Source organism: Rhea americana, unplaced genomic scaffold, assembly GCF_003343005.1.
Source record: "Rhea americana isolate MKP2758 unplaced genomic scaffold, rheAme1 scaffold_145, whole genome shotgun sequence".
NCBI lineage: Eukaryota > Metazoa > Chordata > Aves > Rheiformes > Rheidae > Rhea > Rhea americana.
In genome coordinates this window covers 932,127-950,900 of record NW_028185539.1, presented here as the reverse complement: position 1 = coordinate 950,900, position 18,774 = coordinate 932,127, and the positions used below count along the sequence as shown (strand labels likewise).

Here is an 18,774-nt window from a genome sequence, read left to right as displayed (position 1 = left end):
TGAGTAAGCAGAGTAATGAAAGTACCTGCAGATACACACCTGAAGCCATGATTATATACTCGTTTCACCTCCAATCAGCTACATATTATATGTAAAATCATGCAGAACTTAGACAGCTTTACTTATTAAGACTCCACAACTCAAGAATCATTGTACTAATATAAAAATAAGAATGCGTGACTTTGACCTGCATGCAGTATGCATGTTTAGTGCTATATCATCTCTCTTCAATCTAATCCACTTCTTAGTTCTAAACAACTAGCTTTAACAAATTATCAATTTTGAGCTGCACTTTCGTATTCTGGCGTATTACTTCATCGACATGGAACTGACGAATATTAAAATATAAGTTACAGGATTAAATAAGATTTTATTGTCACATTTAACTGTTTTGTCAGAGATGTACATTTTGCAGGTTTCTGTGCGAAGTAAGAGTGTAGTTGCCATCCTGTCGATTCCGATTTTGACATATACACTTGTTTATAACACCCGAACTACAGGTGCTTGCATACAGCCAACGATAAAACCAGACCACATTTTCTGTTAAACGGATTGCAACACTCAAAGACAAAATGCAACAGGTTAAGGCTAACAAGAATAATGTAATAGTTAAAACAGACCACTAAATGTTTAAATGTTGAAACACTTGACAGAAGAGTGGCGTTTTTAACATCTCATTTTTCCAAAGCCATTTTGTTTAATTTAGTACAGGTAAAGAGAGGCTAATGAACAGATTTTTGCCTACGTATACAATACATACTGAAATTTTAGTCTGTTGTAAATCTGGTATATTTAAGCTTTTAAGCAACTGCTTTGTTCTTCCAGGTATAAGCCAGAGAAATGGTTATTCACACCTCAAAGCAACAAATGCTTAAGATGAGGTTATCTTAAATTGTGTATTTTCCCATTTACAAATCAGGGACAAAGTCCAATAATACAACCTTTTTAGTGGCACAATTTCACATATTTTGGGCAACATTAGTATACAAGCAGTAATTAAATAAAAGTAAGTGCATCCAAACATGAAATTCTCTAAATACACCACACTTCATTTATCCAAAATGGCAATTTTCTGATGAGCTGTAATTCAAATTGAAATAACCATTTACATATTTCACCCAGAGGAAAAGAGGTAATAAACCCAGGGGACACTCTAAGCAATCTTCTCCTATCCTATCCCCTATTTATTACATAAAATAATTCATATAGAAGTGTAAATCCATTATTCAGATGTTAAAAAAAGAAAAGTCAGTCTCTGATGTTGGTAATTTGCAGATTTCAAAATCCAATCATGATGGAATTTACAACTTTTGTCAATCATTTACTCCTATATGTGCACTTCATATTTATATAAAAAAAGACAATAAATGAGGCTAGTGTGGCATAAAGTCATTGTAAACCCAGCAAAATCAAAATAATTATACTTGTGACATTCATTTGGATGATTTACCAGTCATCCCACCCCACACCCTTTACAGAAAAAGGCAACCATCATTTAAGTGATACACACATTCTGCTAGTAAAAAAATTGAAACCAACCCCTTCTCTGTTAAAAGAGCATGCTGATAGAAGAAGGTAGACCGCATTTGTTCCAGTCAGGCTTCTCAGAATTATCAAAATTTCCTTTCCTTGCAAAGGCCAGTTTGGCTTACCATAGAAAGTTGTTTTGAAGGCGGCTGATATATTTTCCCTTTCAAAAATTAAAATTCAAGGCATGATAGTGCAAGAGGTAAGTTTTGATTTGAGAACATTATTTGTACACTAACTGTGCTTAGTCACTACATCCCAATTTATTGTCTTAAAGAAGATACGGCAACAAAAGCTACAAGATCTCTATAAATTTCATTTTGCCTAAATTTACCAGTACATCCATGAAACTCATCAGTATTAGTACAATTTGATTATCCTAATGATTCCATTATAAAACTTGCAAAATGTATCACAAGGTGAATAAACCATCTAGTGCAAGTCTTCTACATTTTGTGTGCACAGTAATCCTGTGTAGTTCATTTCCTCCAGGTTAAATCCCCAAAATCTTTTTGTAACGCTTATGAAAAAAGTTTTTTTTTTTCTTCTATCAAATCTGAGAGGTTTGAGTGTTCCTGGAATCACCATCAGGATGTGTTGAAGGTCGTGAATCTCTTGTCTGTGAGTATTCACTGTCAGATGACTCTGTAGGTTCAAGCAAATTTTCGTAATCACTGTCTTCTGATTCATCAACATTGTCACCAACTGCTCTTTGGGAAGATGGCATGGATGCTCCATTACCAGAATATTTCAATCCTGCATTTGTTGGAACATAACTGGAAGAACCTACTGCTTGAGGTCGAGGCATGAAAACATTGCTTTCTAGGAGACCATGACCAACAGTACTTTCTTGACTGGTTGCACTGAGATCAGAGTAAGGAGGGGGAGGATCAGAGACGTCTGAATCTTCAAGCGTGCAGCCTTCCACAGCAAATCCAGTGTAGGACATTCGTGGAACAAACATAGGTTCCAGGTTATCTGTTGGCATTTGCCTGTTTAAAATTGCTTGCTGCAGTCCTGTAAAAACAAAGAAAATCAGTGTACTTTGTTTACTTTACAATATACTTTACATAATCAGGACAGATGGTACCACACACCTTGTAACTGTTCTCTCTTCTTCCTCTCTGCTTGCTATCATATAGTGTGCATCCTTGGTACTGCTTTCAAACTACAGCACTGGATCTTTCCCCTCTCAGTCTTCACTATCTCTGGCAATTCTGATTTTCATATTGATAACAATATGGCATACTATCCCTAACTATCACATCAAATCTTGTTTAATGATGCATCATTCTTCTTGAGGCTGACAAATAGTATCTTGCTAAATTTACCAGTATAGTCACGAACCTCTTCAGTGTTAGTACAATTTGATTATCTTAATGATTCCACTATAAAAACTTGCAAAACATGTCACAAGGTGAATAAACTATCTAGTGCAAGTCTTCCACATTTTATGCACACAGCAGTCCTGTAGAGTTCATTTTCTCCAAGTAAAATCCCCCAAAACCACAGCCATAGGAAGTTTCTACAGTCTATTGCTTTCTAGCTCATCATCTCTGCATCTTTTTGTTGGCTCTGCTTTCTCTATCACATCAAAAAGCAGCTGCGCTAAGGCTCACTATACCTGCTCCTCTCCTCTCCACCTATAACGTCTTATTCAGTACTGAAAGATCAGCTTACTTTTGATCCACTCATGTCAACTTCCACTAATTTTCATATTTTCAATTCATTTACATCTCAAAAAAAATTCACATCTTTGTACTTTCTCTTACAGTGCCCCTCATCTTTCTTCAAATCCTTATTTAAAACAAAACAAAACCCTTTTTTATTCCCCTAACATCATGATCTACAACGATCTTGCACTACTGTAATACTAATAAGGTTTGTTGCTTAGTGCATCTGGAAAAGTCAGATAAGATCACCAAAACCTACTCTATTCCCTATGAAAAAATATATACTGGGTAACAATACCATTCTATTTTTTGACTTTTAGTAACTTTACAGTTAGACAGTTGCTATAAATTTGTCCGCTAAGGATAGAATCTTTTTCTGATCCATGTGGATCCAACAACTGAAGCAAGACCAACGGCCACAGACATATCTTGCCTTTTGGGATTTTAGTTTCTCAACATTCCATAATGAAGAGAGAATAATGAAAGCACTATGATTAAAAAAAAAAGTTGAAAAATTGTTTTACAAAATGATTACAGTTGCAATGGAAAGATGCATCAAGACAAAACTCCAAAATCTTTGCACTGGAATTGAAACTCTACTTGTATTAATCACTTGAGTGACAGAATTTAATATGCATATGCTTTCTACAATTACAGGTAACACCACACTAGTAGTGGTTGCAAGCATACTGGAGTATTGGAACAGGAATTTAAAGTGATCTTAAATGATTCGGGAAAAGTATTTAGGGAGAAATGTACAAGAATAATGAACTGCACAAACTACAAAATGAGAAAAACAGTTTAGTCCTGCAAAAAAGGAACTGAGGTTTACTGTTGATTTGATTATAAATATCAACACGAATTAACTGTACTCAGCTATTGAAAAACTGGTAAACACTATTTTAAGATGTACTGTAATGGTTAAGACTACAACTGGAATACTGTATCCACTTTAGATACTACAGCTTGAGAAACACAGAACATCCGGAAAAATTTATTAAAAATGACTGATTAGAGATCTAGAAATCATGACTTAGAGGAAAGACCAAAATAACAGAGGTTATTAGATAAGACTGAGGAAGCATCTTAAGTCTTCAAATATACCTAAAGGCAGCTGTGAAGTAAGTAGAAGATAGCATAAATTAGTGTGTTGTATATTAGACACAAGGAAAAGCTTCCTTGCAATACAATTTGTTAAGCACTGGAACAGATTAAGAATTTGTCAGCTTCTGACCTGGTTTGAACCTCCAAACACCTGTCAGAAAGGACACTAGTATATTTAAGGCTGTTTGGGGCTAGATGAGAGACTAATGGGCATCAGCTCTATTTACTCTAACTCTGTACTTCTGGAAACAGAACATTTGAAGCTGAACAGTTCCTTTAATCATGCCAACGAGGCTGTTAACTCTGAATGCAGCACTGCTACAGGAATCCAAACCGAACCAAATACTCCCTTTTCTTCCAGCTGAGAGAATGAAACTGGAAGGACTAACTCACTGAGAACAAGAACATTTTCCCAATATTGAGGAAGTGAGAGAACAGAAGGCCAGCTCTAGTATTTAGCTACTGACATCTAACAGTGTTAGAACTGCAAGATGCATCTGTGCCTCCTTCAGCCCTCTTGCGTGACTATCTGCTCAGGATAAACTCAGAGACCAGTGTTTGCATTTCACTGGTAGGCTCTAGAGGCTAGTACTGACTACCCTTCCTCCTCCACCCCCATCTTTCACCGTATGGGCTGGGATCAGCTCCAGTCACATTCCCTACCTCTTCCTTTTTTACTTTCCTGGCTGTTTCATCTGCAGCCAAGCAGGAAGCTACAGTGACTCACGTCACTCACATCTTTGAAACCGTCTGTGACTGGTGCTGAGTCTTTACCTAACCTTTCAAGTTCAGGGAAGGAAGAACCTCAAATAAGTGGGCTGAGAAATCAAACTTCGTTGTAAAATGCTCATGTAATAACAGTGCTTTGCTGCCTGGAGGAAAAAAAAAACAAACAAATATACTCAGCAGCAGAGAGGTCTATTACACAGTTCAAGATACTAACCAGTCCAAACAATCCTCAAGTCTCAAACACAGCTTTAGATAACTAGATAAAAAAATCCAGTAAATAAATTAAAAAATCTTCTTGATAAATACATAAAAATGTGCTTATTTTCTTATCATTCCAAATGACAGAAAGAAAATGATAGTGGTACAACTACAAGAATGGCTGGAGAAGAACAAGTTTAAGTTTTTTTAGAAGCAAACCATTCTGGAAAACACACTCAGAGGCAGGATTGCTTTATATCGCTGCAACATGCAATCCACTTATGAAGGTAGATGCTAGGAACAAAATGGAAGTGATGTTAAAAAAAAAAAAATCATATTTCAGTTGTCTCCTACACTCACGAATTAGATCAGCATCTCCTCATAAATGCTCAGACTCTTCATAGAATCTATCTACTGCTAAGCAAATATCTCTAGAAGTCATATTCAGCTTTTAGAAAGGAGAGACTGTGTGGCAACCAGCCCAGTATGTTCACACAATAAATAGATCTGATTCAGAAAACTATGGAGCAGCAAAAAATATGAATACATAGCCATTGTTGTTTTACCCTAGCAGTCCTAAACACACACTATGAAAATTTGTACTGTTAATGTAGAATACATAACCACCTCTAATAAAGACAGGGGTATTAATGGGAAATATTATTTGCACCATGGAAAATTAGATCAAGTCCCAATACAAAGATTGCTTATATGTGTTCAAAACATAGCAAAATATAATTATTGTATTTCAAGCTTTAACTAGGAGAAGACTGTCACATTTATATTGCCTTGAATAAATCAGAAAATTATCCTAGTTGACTTCCTGAAAGATCAGTCTCCCCAATATATCATGAGAGGGATAGCACTTCAGCTTAATGAGAAAATAAAGCTAACATCAACTGAACTTCATATTTTAAGTACTGTATCATCAATGATAAGCAGGAAAATTCTAACCATATTTGCATTTTAAAAGAAAACTTCTTGCATTTTCTAGCAGGTACTCCTGAAGATATGAGCGACTTCAGAACGGACTTTCTCTGAGATTTAATTTAAAATTGAAAAGTGTTATTTCAGTACTCATCACCATATTTACAGTTAAGTCAAACAGCAAATAATTAAAATAACGTTGAATAAAATGAGACTCTAATTATGACGTGGGAGAAGAGGACAGTACTTGAGATGTTCTCCTCTAAACAAGTGCTAAAGAACTGTCACATTCACTAAAAGCTGCAGGGTCAAAAAGTCTTCTAGACAATACTTCTTATGATCTATGTCACTATTCATCATTTAAGCACTCTTTTTGCTTTACCCAGGTTGCTTGCTGTCCAGTAACATAATAAAATTCTAACTTAACTGGGGCTGTGCTTGTACTTAGGGGGTACGGGAAGGAATCAAGATTTCAAAACAAAACTTTTATAGTTACTAGCCTGTAAGCACAGTATCTTATTACTATTTAGTATTTTGAAAGGAATCACTCCGGTGCTTTAGACTTGCTTTTTCCATTCCTGACTTTGCTCTACTTTTCTTTTCCTACAACAGATCTTTTCCGATGTTATTTCCAGAATTAATTTGCCCCATTATTTCTGTACAGTTTTGTATCTTTCTCTTACATTTCCAGTTTGCTAACATTGGGTAAATATTTGCAGTACATATACTTTCATAATTCAGGTTCATTCAATATAAATCCATCACATAACGCCACATTTGGAAGATTTTTTTTTCTTTTGCTATGACCTATCAGGAATACAACTCAATTTCATAAAATGTTTTGTATTTACAGCATCTGCTTCTGAAAAAAAGTTAGAAGACAACTTACTTATTTCTTGTTCTTTTTCATTTTTTCTTTGTGCGATTTGCCTTTTTAACTTGTTTACATCAGCTTGAAAAGATTCAACAACACGCTCACTTTTTTCTACATCTATACATACTGCCTAGGAGAAAAACATAAGATATACTGATATTTTGCAAAAATACAGGAAAGATTTCCACAACAAGAATAAGGAAGCTGCTAACAGACAAGAAGCTATTAAAAACATAAAATTTGGAGCAGGAATCAACTATATCAGAGCACAGCATTCAATTTGAAAACTAATTTTTTTCTGTATTTACTGTTGCCAATTCCCAACTGCTGCAAAATAGAAAAAGCATTTCCAAACAATTCATCAGTACAGGAAAGTTTTCATAAAGCAAGGTCAAGTCTTTTCCATCCAGTAGGAAGAACTAATTTTGGATTTTTTTTTTTAAGTTTGAACTCAGAGGAAGTCCATAGTTAGCCATATATACACTGCTGTTAGCACAATAATGATATTATGGCAGCATGATTTTAAAGTGGAACATATAAAGGTGCATGTTTTGAATACTATTCTAACTGCAGAAAGAAACAGTTGAGTCGAGACCACTGTCCCAACTTCGTCTGTTGACTGATATCCCTATTACATAAATGAGGCCTATGGATTTTTAAACAAGATTTCTCTATCCTAGTTGGGAAAGGAATACAAAATCTTCATAGAAATGTCTAAGTTTAAAAACAGTTATGGATAACAGGAATTTCTTTTCAAATCTAAACATATTAGGCCATACATTGCTCAATTCTTCAGAAATTAAATAGTAGTATTATTGAACTTGATCAGCTTTGAAGAATATACAGCTCTAAAAGCACTGAGGAGTCTTAATCACTACCATTTATTGCTTCTTCACCAAAAGGTTACTACTTCACTACAGACAGAAATGAAAAACACTAACTACATTCAATTCTACATTTATCTATTTTTTTTCTAAGTATGTAAAGTAAAAAAAAGTGTAATTAGTGAACAATGCAAATATAGATCTACCTGCTTCTTGACAAAAAAAAGTAGTAGTGTTATTTACAGTTCTGTAACATTCTCTGTGAAGCATTTACTTTAAAGATAAAAGCTGCCCAGGTTAGCTATCACCTGGTTTATTTTTAAGCTCTGTAAACCATGTGGAGCAGCGTGAGCTACATGGTGACAACTAAGTAATACATTTAGCAGGTAGAAAGGCAACTCCTTGATGATGTCACGTTTTCCATTTTTCCAAAGTCAAACAGCAGCAGCGTGGAAGTATATATGCACTGCTGGCAAAAACAGCATTAAAGAGTAAATACCATTAGCTAATGGGATAGACCTCTGACAATAAATAATTTTCATGTCTCCTGGAGCCAGCATGAAAATGTTTTGCCTTCTAGGTGTGAGCTATCCACCTTACAAGGCAGGTTAGGAAATAGCTGCCACAGAGAAGCAGTCCTCCTCCTGTGCAAACACAGTGAGGCAATGGTTGCAGCAACTACTGCCTTGTTCTCTGCTACATGAGCCAACCAACAAAGCAGAGCTGGAGCAGAGACACAAATTACTCCAGGGCAGATGTAAAGGGGAAGCCTAGGAATAAACTGTAACCAAATTACAATTACCAGACGTGGGAAAAAAAAAAAAAAACATAGTTTACAAGAAATCTTTTGCAGACTTCATTCCTCACACATTTGGTTTATCAAAGGATAAAGAAAAGGTGTCACATACACACTGACCAATATTAAATATGGCCAGTTACCTGTACTTTTTCCTGAAGTGCATTATAAACCTGATATATGGCCCTGATGTCCTTCATCACTCCATCTTTGTCAAAAAAATCAGTACTGTCAAAGAAAGAAAATTATTAATTAGAAAAAGACAACACAAGTTCCAAGTTATTTTTGCTATCTTTTAAATGCTGCTAAGTGGTCATTTTTTATATTCTTAAAATGTATTTTATCTTATTTTGCTAAATTATGCTATCAAGAGCCAAAACTTGGGCAACAGCAAATCAAATTCCAAAGTTCCTTCTGCAGCACTTATCTGAATGAGATTAAATTTATGCAGAAGACCTTAAGCTTATATAGTTTCACTGCTAACAATTAGAAGAGTTGCTTTGCATTTACAGTATTTAATTAAAATGCCTTAAAAAAACCCCAAACACTTCAAAATGACAGTTCAAACTACAAAAACAGCCTTGCATGCAGAATCTCCTGAAATCAAACATGAATTCTTTAGCCAGAAGGCCCACAGCACCAACTGTCAATACCAACTCTGCTTATCAGAGCACAGAATTCCATTTGCTCTTTTTTAAGATTTGATTCTAGGCAGAAAAAAGACAGTGGGAACCAACTGTTAATTCTTTTTCATAATTAGTTCTTTTTTTCTTCTTGAAATCCATAATTGTACAATTCTTTGCAAATGAAGTGCAGTATTCAAGCTGTGTTCTTTACCTTCCAATGAGGAGACGGATAGGAAAAACCCAAGTACACACTTACCCATGTTCCTTAATAACTTTGGCATAATTCTGAGAAGTATTTGGCACTGAAGAAACTTTGTATTCCTGTTGACTAGTGTTGCCAAGATTAGGAATAGTAAGTGACACCCTTTGATTATATCTGCAAAGAAATTTTAGAAAAAATTTCTTATCTGTTTCCAGGAGATTCATTACATAGAGCAGTGTCAAGACTACTATCTCCCTGGTAATCACAATTCTTCTAAAATGTAAAGCTTCTATTAAAAAAACCCTATATATTAGAAGTTATGTTCAAAATAAATGCATAATCAAAAACTCACTTGAAACAGATCTACTTCTGTAACTCTTACATCTTTTTAATTATTAATTCAAGCTATTACAGACAAAAGAAGGGTGAAGTCACATTCAGGTCTCTAAAGAAGAACATGTCACCAACAACCAATTTCTCTTAAAATATATTGGTTTTGTCGTCTGAGGATTTACATTCTCAACAACTTTCACTCATCCTAAAACTTCAATGTATAAATTGCTTGCACAGAAAAAAATACTGTCACTACAAGAAGCTGTACACCAAGATACTATTTCATAAACAGCCACCTCAATGCACAATCACAGAAGTTTAAAGACAGTTTTGGAGTATCAAGAAAAGTAATAAGAAGCAGAATAAAAGATTAAGTGTGGTTCATATTCGAAGATTGTTTACCTTCGGTTTGGTCTAAAAAGCACGTATTCTAGAGCATGTGTTGAGTTATTTGCAGTTGAAATGAAGCTGAAGAGAAGGAAGACAAGGTCAGGCACTCCAAGAATGTGTGTCAGCTGTTTATGAATGATGTGCTCCCTGTATGACATTTGCTGCTGAGTGTTTCTCCTAAATCTGTACCATCCAATAACATTCTGTAATCAGAGCACACCAGAAAAAGTATTAATTGTGAGATACAGATTTCCTGCTGATAATAGTTACTAAGACTGTGATATAATCTGAATGAGCCAATTCATAAAATTTTATTATAATACAGTAATACTAAACTACTACAGATTTGCATTTATTAAAAAATCCTAAACAAGTAACATGCCCCTTTATAACACATCATTTAATTGCTCAACTTTATTCCAGTACAAATACCTACGTATCCTCAGTGGTATTTAGGATCATATATTCAATACAGGATATATTTCAGTTGTTTAACCTTAGCACCTTCCAATTATTAAGCTTGCTCCCTCTTCAAACAGAGAAGCTTTATTTTCTTTTAAACTATGTATTTCAGCCAACTGTTCAACTTGCATTACTTTCTCACTTCCAGTGCTATGCATCACCAAACACATTTGCAAATTCATGTTTGTTCATGAGCTATGGGACTAACCTGCTGCATACAGTGACAAAATTATCTCATTTAATTGCGGAAGATTTGTACATACATCAGATAATCATTGAATTAGAATGGGTCTTACCTCAAATATAACATGTATTTAACTCTTATTATTCTCTTAAATTAAATATTAGTTTTCATGAAATGAAAAAGGACACATTATTAACAAAGTGTGGCTTAGAAAGTGTCCAAGAATAGGCAGGATCATAGTGACGCATAAAAATATTTAATATACACAGGAATACAGCAGATTCTACATATTGAACAGCACATGACTCTTGCATTAAATAAAAAGCTGTAAGCACCAATGTTTTTAACTTTTTATAGTGAAGTCTAGAATTACATTGTCTGAATGCATAGAATGGGCTTATTTTGCTAACAGAAGAGAATCCAAGACTGGCTTCATTCACAGACAATGCTATCTATCTTATCTGACGTTATGACAATATCATTAAAACTGTAGTTCTTTAACCACCTAACATTTGTAAGTTCCCATTTCTCTAGTTTTGCCTGTTTTCTCACCCCTACATCTTAACAGATTTCACAGCAAATTAGGTCCTAACAAATAAAACTTAACTGAAAGCCCATGGATCTGAAATAAGTTTTTTTTTTTAAAAAAAAAAAGGACAATTTTAAGATATGTTTTTTGCATTGCCTCCTGAAGGGAAACTTCATACGCCCTGTTAGTTGTGCTCCCAGTATACTCTCTTTGAATTGTTACAAAGTAGAATTATGGGATTACCAGACTTTAGTATCTGGGATTGGAGACTCACTCCATCAGCACAGAGATGCATGTGTATATACACACATATATACACACACACAGAGCACACGTGCTGGTGGTATACACAGAAGAGATTACTTAGTTTGTGTTGGAAGAAATGAACAAGGAAACGTATTACAATGATCAGTGTGGCAAGAATTGTACAAATTTGGGACATGTTTCCCTACAGATCCCTCCTCAACTTAAGCCCTGCCTGCAGGCAAGAGCCCTCAGTGCAGATGGTGACTATCAGAAAGTAAAGATTACAAACTCAATTAGCATCTGAATAATTGTCATCAACACTGCACAATGACACTCAATTCACAGTGTAGTCATTCTTACTCAAATCAGGGCATCAGTCAACTTTAGAGGACAGAAACCCTAAAAGTCTAATAGGGCATACCTTGACAGTTAGCTAAGGAACCAGTGAAACGCAGTCCGTAGTTCGTACAAGGAGCTGGAATGACATTGGCTTGCTGCTGCTTGGAAAAAACACCACTACCACCTCCCATCCCCCAAAATACAAAAAGGAGATCGTTTTTTTTTTTACCACCCCTGCCTTGCACTAACCAGACCTTGTGAGTCTAATTAGTATAATAGCAGATGATTTTCTGCTGGGTCTAAGAAACTCCAGAGCTGCCACAAATTAAATCATGCAAGTAAGTCATCGCTCCTTTTGCCAGAGCAAAATGATTTGTAGATTCATTTTATCATATGGAATCATACCTTCAGTTCTCCTCTGATGCATCAGTTTGTGAGAACTTCTCAAGCAATTATTTGATAACTACAAAGATAGTGCAGTACAAGTTTGAAATTTATGTAGATAAAGTTAACTGCTGAAATTTTATTCACTTAACAGTAGTCATGATAATAACAAAGTATACATGATATAAAGCTAATGATAACATCTGACATAACTACCTTCTGATACACCCACTTTTCAGTTTAGAACTAGTGGTTCAAAACCTGTAATTCCAATGGTATGTCATGACAACTTTTTTTTAACCTTTTAAAATTAACTCTTGGGAATGGATTTTCAGATTAGCTACATTTTATATTGGTTTCAGCAGTAGAGCACACAATCATGATTCTACAAGTTTAGCTCTGAAACTGGTCAGTGACGGTGGGTCTGGAGACCTGAAATTAAATCCCTTGCACTTCTACAGAGAATGTAGATGTTATCCCCAATTTTACAAAAGTAAAATTTTACTACAAATCCACCAACTTCTGCATGGGATAAGTCTCAAGTGAAAACAAACCATCAGATTTGTTAAAGAAAATATCTCTTGCAGTAAACTCCTTATTTTTGTCAATGCCACTCTTTCTAATTACAGACTCTTACAATTAGAAGAGAAGATAGAAAACTTACTTTTCTTCGATCTTTAAGAATCCTGTCCAAACTCTCCTCATTAACCTTGCCTGCATAGTCATAAAAGCTTGAACCAAAAAGGAAGAGAGAAATGTAGGTATACAGTTTACATATGCATTATTTAGAGTAACTACTTTATACTTTTATGGTGTTCTTCAAATAGATGGCATTCTGTAAGTTACAAACAAACTCCCAAGTTTTATCTTTACCAACATAGGTCAGTATTCACACCACCTATTTAAGGCCTCCAACTTGAGTGCTATTCAGAGCACAAAGTTAGAAGCCTGAGTAGACTATGCAGTTAATAGAAAGAGGCAGTTGTTCACAGAGGAAGAAGCAGAACACTGAGATTAGATGCATAAGACTAGCTGGTGCGAATTGCCTAACCACTTTTAAACCACCAGAAATGAAACGTAATATGCCTGTAATTATTAGTTTTAAAATGCTTTCATTGCACACATCAGTTTGATAAAAGTAATTCACTGGTAGACCCTACAACCAGAGGTACATAAATGGGCTACAATGAGCATTTGGTAAACTCCTGCTCTGATAATAGGAGGCCTACCTGCCAAAGAGGAAAGGAAAGCATGGCCATTTCACATGCAACTACGTATCAATTTCTTGAGTTCCAGTCCTGCAATAAGACTCATATGAACAGACCCTTACAGTCAAAACAGTTCTACCGAGGATAGCAAAAGTCCAAAGAAACATCAGCGTCTTTCCACATGGTTCTGTTTACAGGACTGAAGCCCAATACCTAACAAGTAGTTATTTAGAGGACATCAATTTAGGAATTTATAAATCTATCTACACAGATAGGGTTATAAATTCGAATGGATCACACTTCTTAATAAAAACATTTGAAAATAGATTCCTCCTTGACTTACCTGCCAAGTCCTTAGTCTCTTTCAAGAGCTGATATCACTAACACCTAAAGCAGTGCAGGAAAACACTCTGTTTTAGAGGTCTATGATCTCAACTCTTGTGGGGAGGAAAAAACAACAGATAATCCTGAACTCAGTACTTGGCTGGTAAATAAGGGTGGAAATAAAGTCTGTTTTAATATTCAAAATAATTTGCATCTTAAGACCACAATTAATTACAATTTTAAGATACTAAATAACATTCGCCCAATATTTGTGTATTCTTGCAAGTAATATACAACCAATTCTGTCTCTATGATTTAGAAGAATAATTCTTATATGAAATGGGCAACTACACCTTCATTTGAAAACTGCAAAATTCAGAAATCTGGCCTTTTAAAATACTTATTTCTTGTTCAGAGCCAAATCTATTCTATTCAGCATGAGCAATGTCAGCTTACAAAAATACAGAGTGGATGAGCCATTAGCCTCTGCATACTGGCTACATTTAAGTCAAAAAGATATAGCAGAATGCCCCAAACTACCAACTTCCGCTAAAGGAACAGAGAAACCTGACATCATGCTCTAGTACTGATGCAGATTATATGAACTCTGTGGATCACCTAAATCAATTCATCAGTATTCTTGTGAAGAAAGCATGCTATGAGATACAGACTTCTGCCCCTTCCTCCAACAACTCAGCTACTAACAAGCAATTTCTTGACAGGGAAGAGACAGTAAACATGATCAGTTTTGATACACACTGCACAAAGCATCACTAGGAATTGGGAAAAGATTATCAGACACTGGGATATTATGTGTAGAAAGTCTAGTATATATATATCATTGGGATAAGAGTACCTTGACTGTAATTATCAGCTAACAAATGAGAGGCTGTAGCTTCTCTCTCTAATGTTACTACTGTCAATCATAATATCTAAGGTACTGTGTCCTCTTAATTGTCTGGAAATCTCTAAATAAAACAAGAGGAGATTATTTGGGAATTCCTTCTAAAAAGTTTCTAGACCACAATGAAGAAGCCATCATTGTATAACAAATGAAGACTGTGTAGGAAAGTTACATGTAATAGTTTGAGGATGCTGAATAGAATATATATATATATATATATATATATATATATTCTAACTACAATTAATTTTAGTTCTGGAACACAGAAAATCAGAAAGCAAAAAAAGAACTAGTATGCTGAAAGTTTGAGAATAATAAGCTGGTACAAGTCAGTAAAACTATCTATAGAACAACTTGTGTGACCTAGCAAATTTTTAAGGTAAGGGCAAACAAAAGGCCCCGTGATCCTGAAGTCACTTTAGGGCTACCTGGCCTAAGTAGAGCTAACCCAAGACTACAGTTTAAATTGGCTTTGACATTTGTCCTCATTACCAGAGTGACATGTACTGATCTGACTGCTAACCCTCCAGTACCTTACGTAGAAATTCAAAGAGGCAGAGAAATAGGGCTATAATAGCTATACAGGTACTCTTTCTAAACTGTAATTTTATATTAAGAGGGATGTTACTAAAACTGTTAACTGATACTTTCATTGACATGGCTGGTGCCACTAATACTTATTTCTGTAATAATATCAGATGAGAAAACAATGCAAACATTCTTAGGTATATCTAAAATGCTAATGTATATCACTGAGCTATCTTTTTACGTTCTGCATTAACCCAACCATGCAGCCAACAAAGGAAGACAACAGAAAATGCTTACCTAAAGAGTTTTGAACAAGGCTCATGGTTATGGATTTCTGCAACAATAAAAAAAAAGACAGACATATGTCCAACTGCTCAAGATAAAGGGAATTATATTGGTATATCTTGCATAACCTTTCCAAATCACAGCTAGCAATCAATTTAAGCATTTGTGTCAGATCCCACATTGCCCTTCATGTCTCAGCAACACTTGATGACACAGCATCATATTTGGAAAACTAGCTTCTCTCTCTGATCTTTCTTTTTATGAAGGAAAATAGTTTAACAACAAATAAGCCTCAATTACACACTTATATTTTTCTGTGGTTGCAAACTTCTCACACAGATATTTACAAGTTTTCCTTTTTTTTCCTTTGCTACAATTTTTCAAAACAGTTTATTTACATTCACATATATTGCTTACTAGAGCAGCAATGAAAAAGAAAACACATAGGAGGGAATCGTTGTAATTTTGTATATTAGAGTATTTCACTAGGCAAATACATTCTAATACGAAAAAAGGATTAAACATTACTCTGAAATGATTAACTGCATTCTCATTTTACATAATAGACCTATAAGTTACCAGAAATTCACTGCATTAGTTTTTCATTCAAAATGTAGTAATAAATGCTAAGATGCTTATTTAAGCAGCAAAGGTTGTAAGATGCCAGTAGTCTGACAGGAGACAGAAAAGAGCAAAAAACCCAATCCATACTATATCTCTCACATCAAACATGCCTTACTTTTCTGTTGCTTTTAGTACTTCTGTATTTCTGCTGTTCGGCTGTCTTATCAATTACAGTTTATCACTTATTCATGTCTTCAACTGTATTTGCTCAGACTGAGAAAGCAGCATTTATGCAGAAACAATATTTCAAGGTCCTACATTAGTACCCTGCTGGAATGTTTAGCAACAACCTTGTTTAGTATTTTCCTTCCTAAACAGTGACTCACCACCTGCTGCCCTGTAAGTCACAGGCTGCTCATGATTGCAATCTCAGCAAAGTCAGAATCAAATCTCAGTTCCCAAGAACAACAGACTGTACACATTTGCACCTCAGCATATTCTGCCACTATCAAAACAAATGTCTGAACATCAACTATACGCATACCACCAAAGAAATTGTAAATTTTCACAGTCAAGGAAAACTCTTGATACTGCTGTGAAGGCTGATTTTTAAAATAATTCCAGGAAAAAAAAGTTAGAACCAACTCCACACTTTCACTCTGGCATATGTGAATCTGTGGAAGTGATTTGCTAAATCTGAGAATACAAAAAGGCACATTTAAAAATGGAATAATTTTAATGTCACAAACACTTGCTTTATGAAGCAAGACTGAAGTTATAGCTAATACGTGATATTATTGTATTATGTTGTCATCAATAACTACAATCAATTACTGCTTAATAGTCACGCCTAGATTTGTCTGAACAGATAGAAACATCTGCTTTTTCCTCTAAATGGCATTTTGGTAGTCATTACATTAAAAAAAAAAAAAAAAAAGATAGGCTCCCCCCCCCCCCTTAATTTAGCTCTAGGATTAGTACAGTTTGATCACTTATTTTGGCCTAGAAATAACCAGAACAGGAATCTACTTAACCTTCAGGATTCTATTTACAAAACTGCCACCACTTTAACGTGGCAAGCATCTTCAGACAAAATAGAGTACAAAATTTCAGAGACTATTAGTTCTGTATTAGAACCTAATATTTGAGAGCTGATTGCAAGACAATTTGTTTATTAGCTAAGCTTTATCCAGACTCTGCTATGCTATCTGGAACCTGATCCACCAAACAGTAGACTTCAAGACACAGAAAATCAGGTACATATGCATAAGAACTTTTAAAATAAAGTTTAGATGAATTTTAAATTACATACAAGAAAAGGGCATTCAGGTATTACCATTTCTTTCAGGAGCTTCCCAATTTCTATATATCAGCTTATAGGCGAAAGCTTTTTACTCACTTATCAAAATATTTATTTCAACCTACAACACTTTAACAGCAATACATGCTAAATCTTAAGATTCATTAGGATTCATTTTTTCCACAACAACAAATCAGCTTTACAGCACTTGTGCTTCTTATCATTAAAGTAAATGTTCTGACTGACTTTTCTTGGCAAATCTTGTTGCAACGGTTTTCAATTTTATCACCTACTAGCTGCACAAGCAAACTTTCTGCTGGAAATTCTCCCCCTTTCACTATTAGCAAATCATGTAACACATATTTATTTCATTTTGAGCACATTCCTGCACTTAGGCAACAAGCATGAAACTCACTGCAGGGCCAAAAAACAAATAAATAATTTCTCCACTACAGAATTCAGAAAGATGTCTGCAATGAATGATATCTTCTTCACAAAAGGATATGCAAAAAAGCCCACACTTAGCAAACAACTTTCCTCATACCTCAACAATGAACGTACAAATATTATGACAAATGATTTAATAGCAAATTTGAAAGACTGGAAAATCTTATGCAGGTCTCTTAAGTAGATTCATAAATCTCACTGAATTGTTATTTGGAAAAAAAGAACAGTGTTTCTTTTGGAATCTCTCAAATTACTTACCAATCACTTGTAGAAATTCAGTGTTGCTGATCTGTGAATCACTAATGCTAAATGTCTCTTCTTGTCTTACCTCTCCTAGCAGAAATCCTTCCTACAATTTCAATGGAGAGAAAAAAGAAAGACTAAAATTTCAAAAAAAAAAAAAAAAGGCACTACATGCAATCATATATTATTACTTTCCTACCATTCAAAAATTAAAACAAAGCTTTAGTTTAAAGTACACATCTGAATCACACCAAGCTTAAGCTATTCTTAAGATTTAACAGAATTTTCTAGTTTACAAGCATCCTATAGAGTTCCTGATTTACAGACGACACTATAGCAGTAACAAGTCATGCAGAAGCGAGCTTTTAATAACCAAAAATACCTCCTTTACAGGAGGGGCACACAGTTTATGGAAAGGAAACGCAGATTACGGAAAGGAGCGCTCTGGCTCCCGACCCAGCGACAGAGGCCAGGCCAGACACGCGCAGAGGCCAAGGAGGAGCCCTGTCAGCGCACCTTCGCTGCTCCGTCCTTCCGAGGGACTCGGAAGCGGGGTCCGCGCGAAGGGGCGCGTGTGAGCTGGCGCAGGGGGGCTGCGCTGCTCCCTGAGGGATCCCAGAGAGC

The 18,774-nt window shown here is 35.2% G+C and overlaps 1 protein-coding gene across 1 annotated transcript in view; it reads right to left on the bottom strand.

Annotated features, from left to right (window-relative positions):
- Window positions 1-350: 350 nt before the first annotated feature.
- ABRAXAS2 (abraxas 2, BRISC complex subunit) overlaps window positions 351-18,774 on the bottom strand; it is a 19,348-nt gene continuing 924 nt past the window's right edge. The window contains exons 2-10 of the mRNA XM_085299120.1: window positions 18,667-18,755; window positions 18,166-18,256; window positions 15,609-15,645; window positions 13,012-13,078; window positions 10,216-10,406; window positions 9,535-9,654; window positions 8,796-8,880; window positions 7,048-7,162; window positions 351-2,544 (exon numbers count right to left, since the gene is read on the bottom strand). Coding sequence (XP_085155246.1) covers window positions 2,078-2,544; window positions 7,048-7,162; window positions 8,796-8,880; window positions 9,535-9,654; window positions 10,216-10,406; window positions 13,012-13,078; window positions 15,609-15,645; window positions 18,166-18,256; window positions 18,667-18,755 — 1,262 coding nt within the window. The 3' untranslated portion in view covers window positions 351-2,077. The remainder of the gene's footprint in view (window positions 2,545-7,047; window positions 7,163-8,795; window positions 8,881-9,534; window positions 9,655-10,215; window positions 10,407-13,011; window positions 13,079-15,608; window positions 15,646-18,165; window positions 18,257-18,666; window positions 18,756-18,774) is intronic.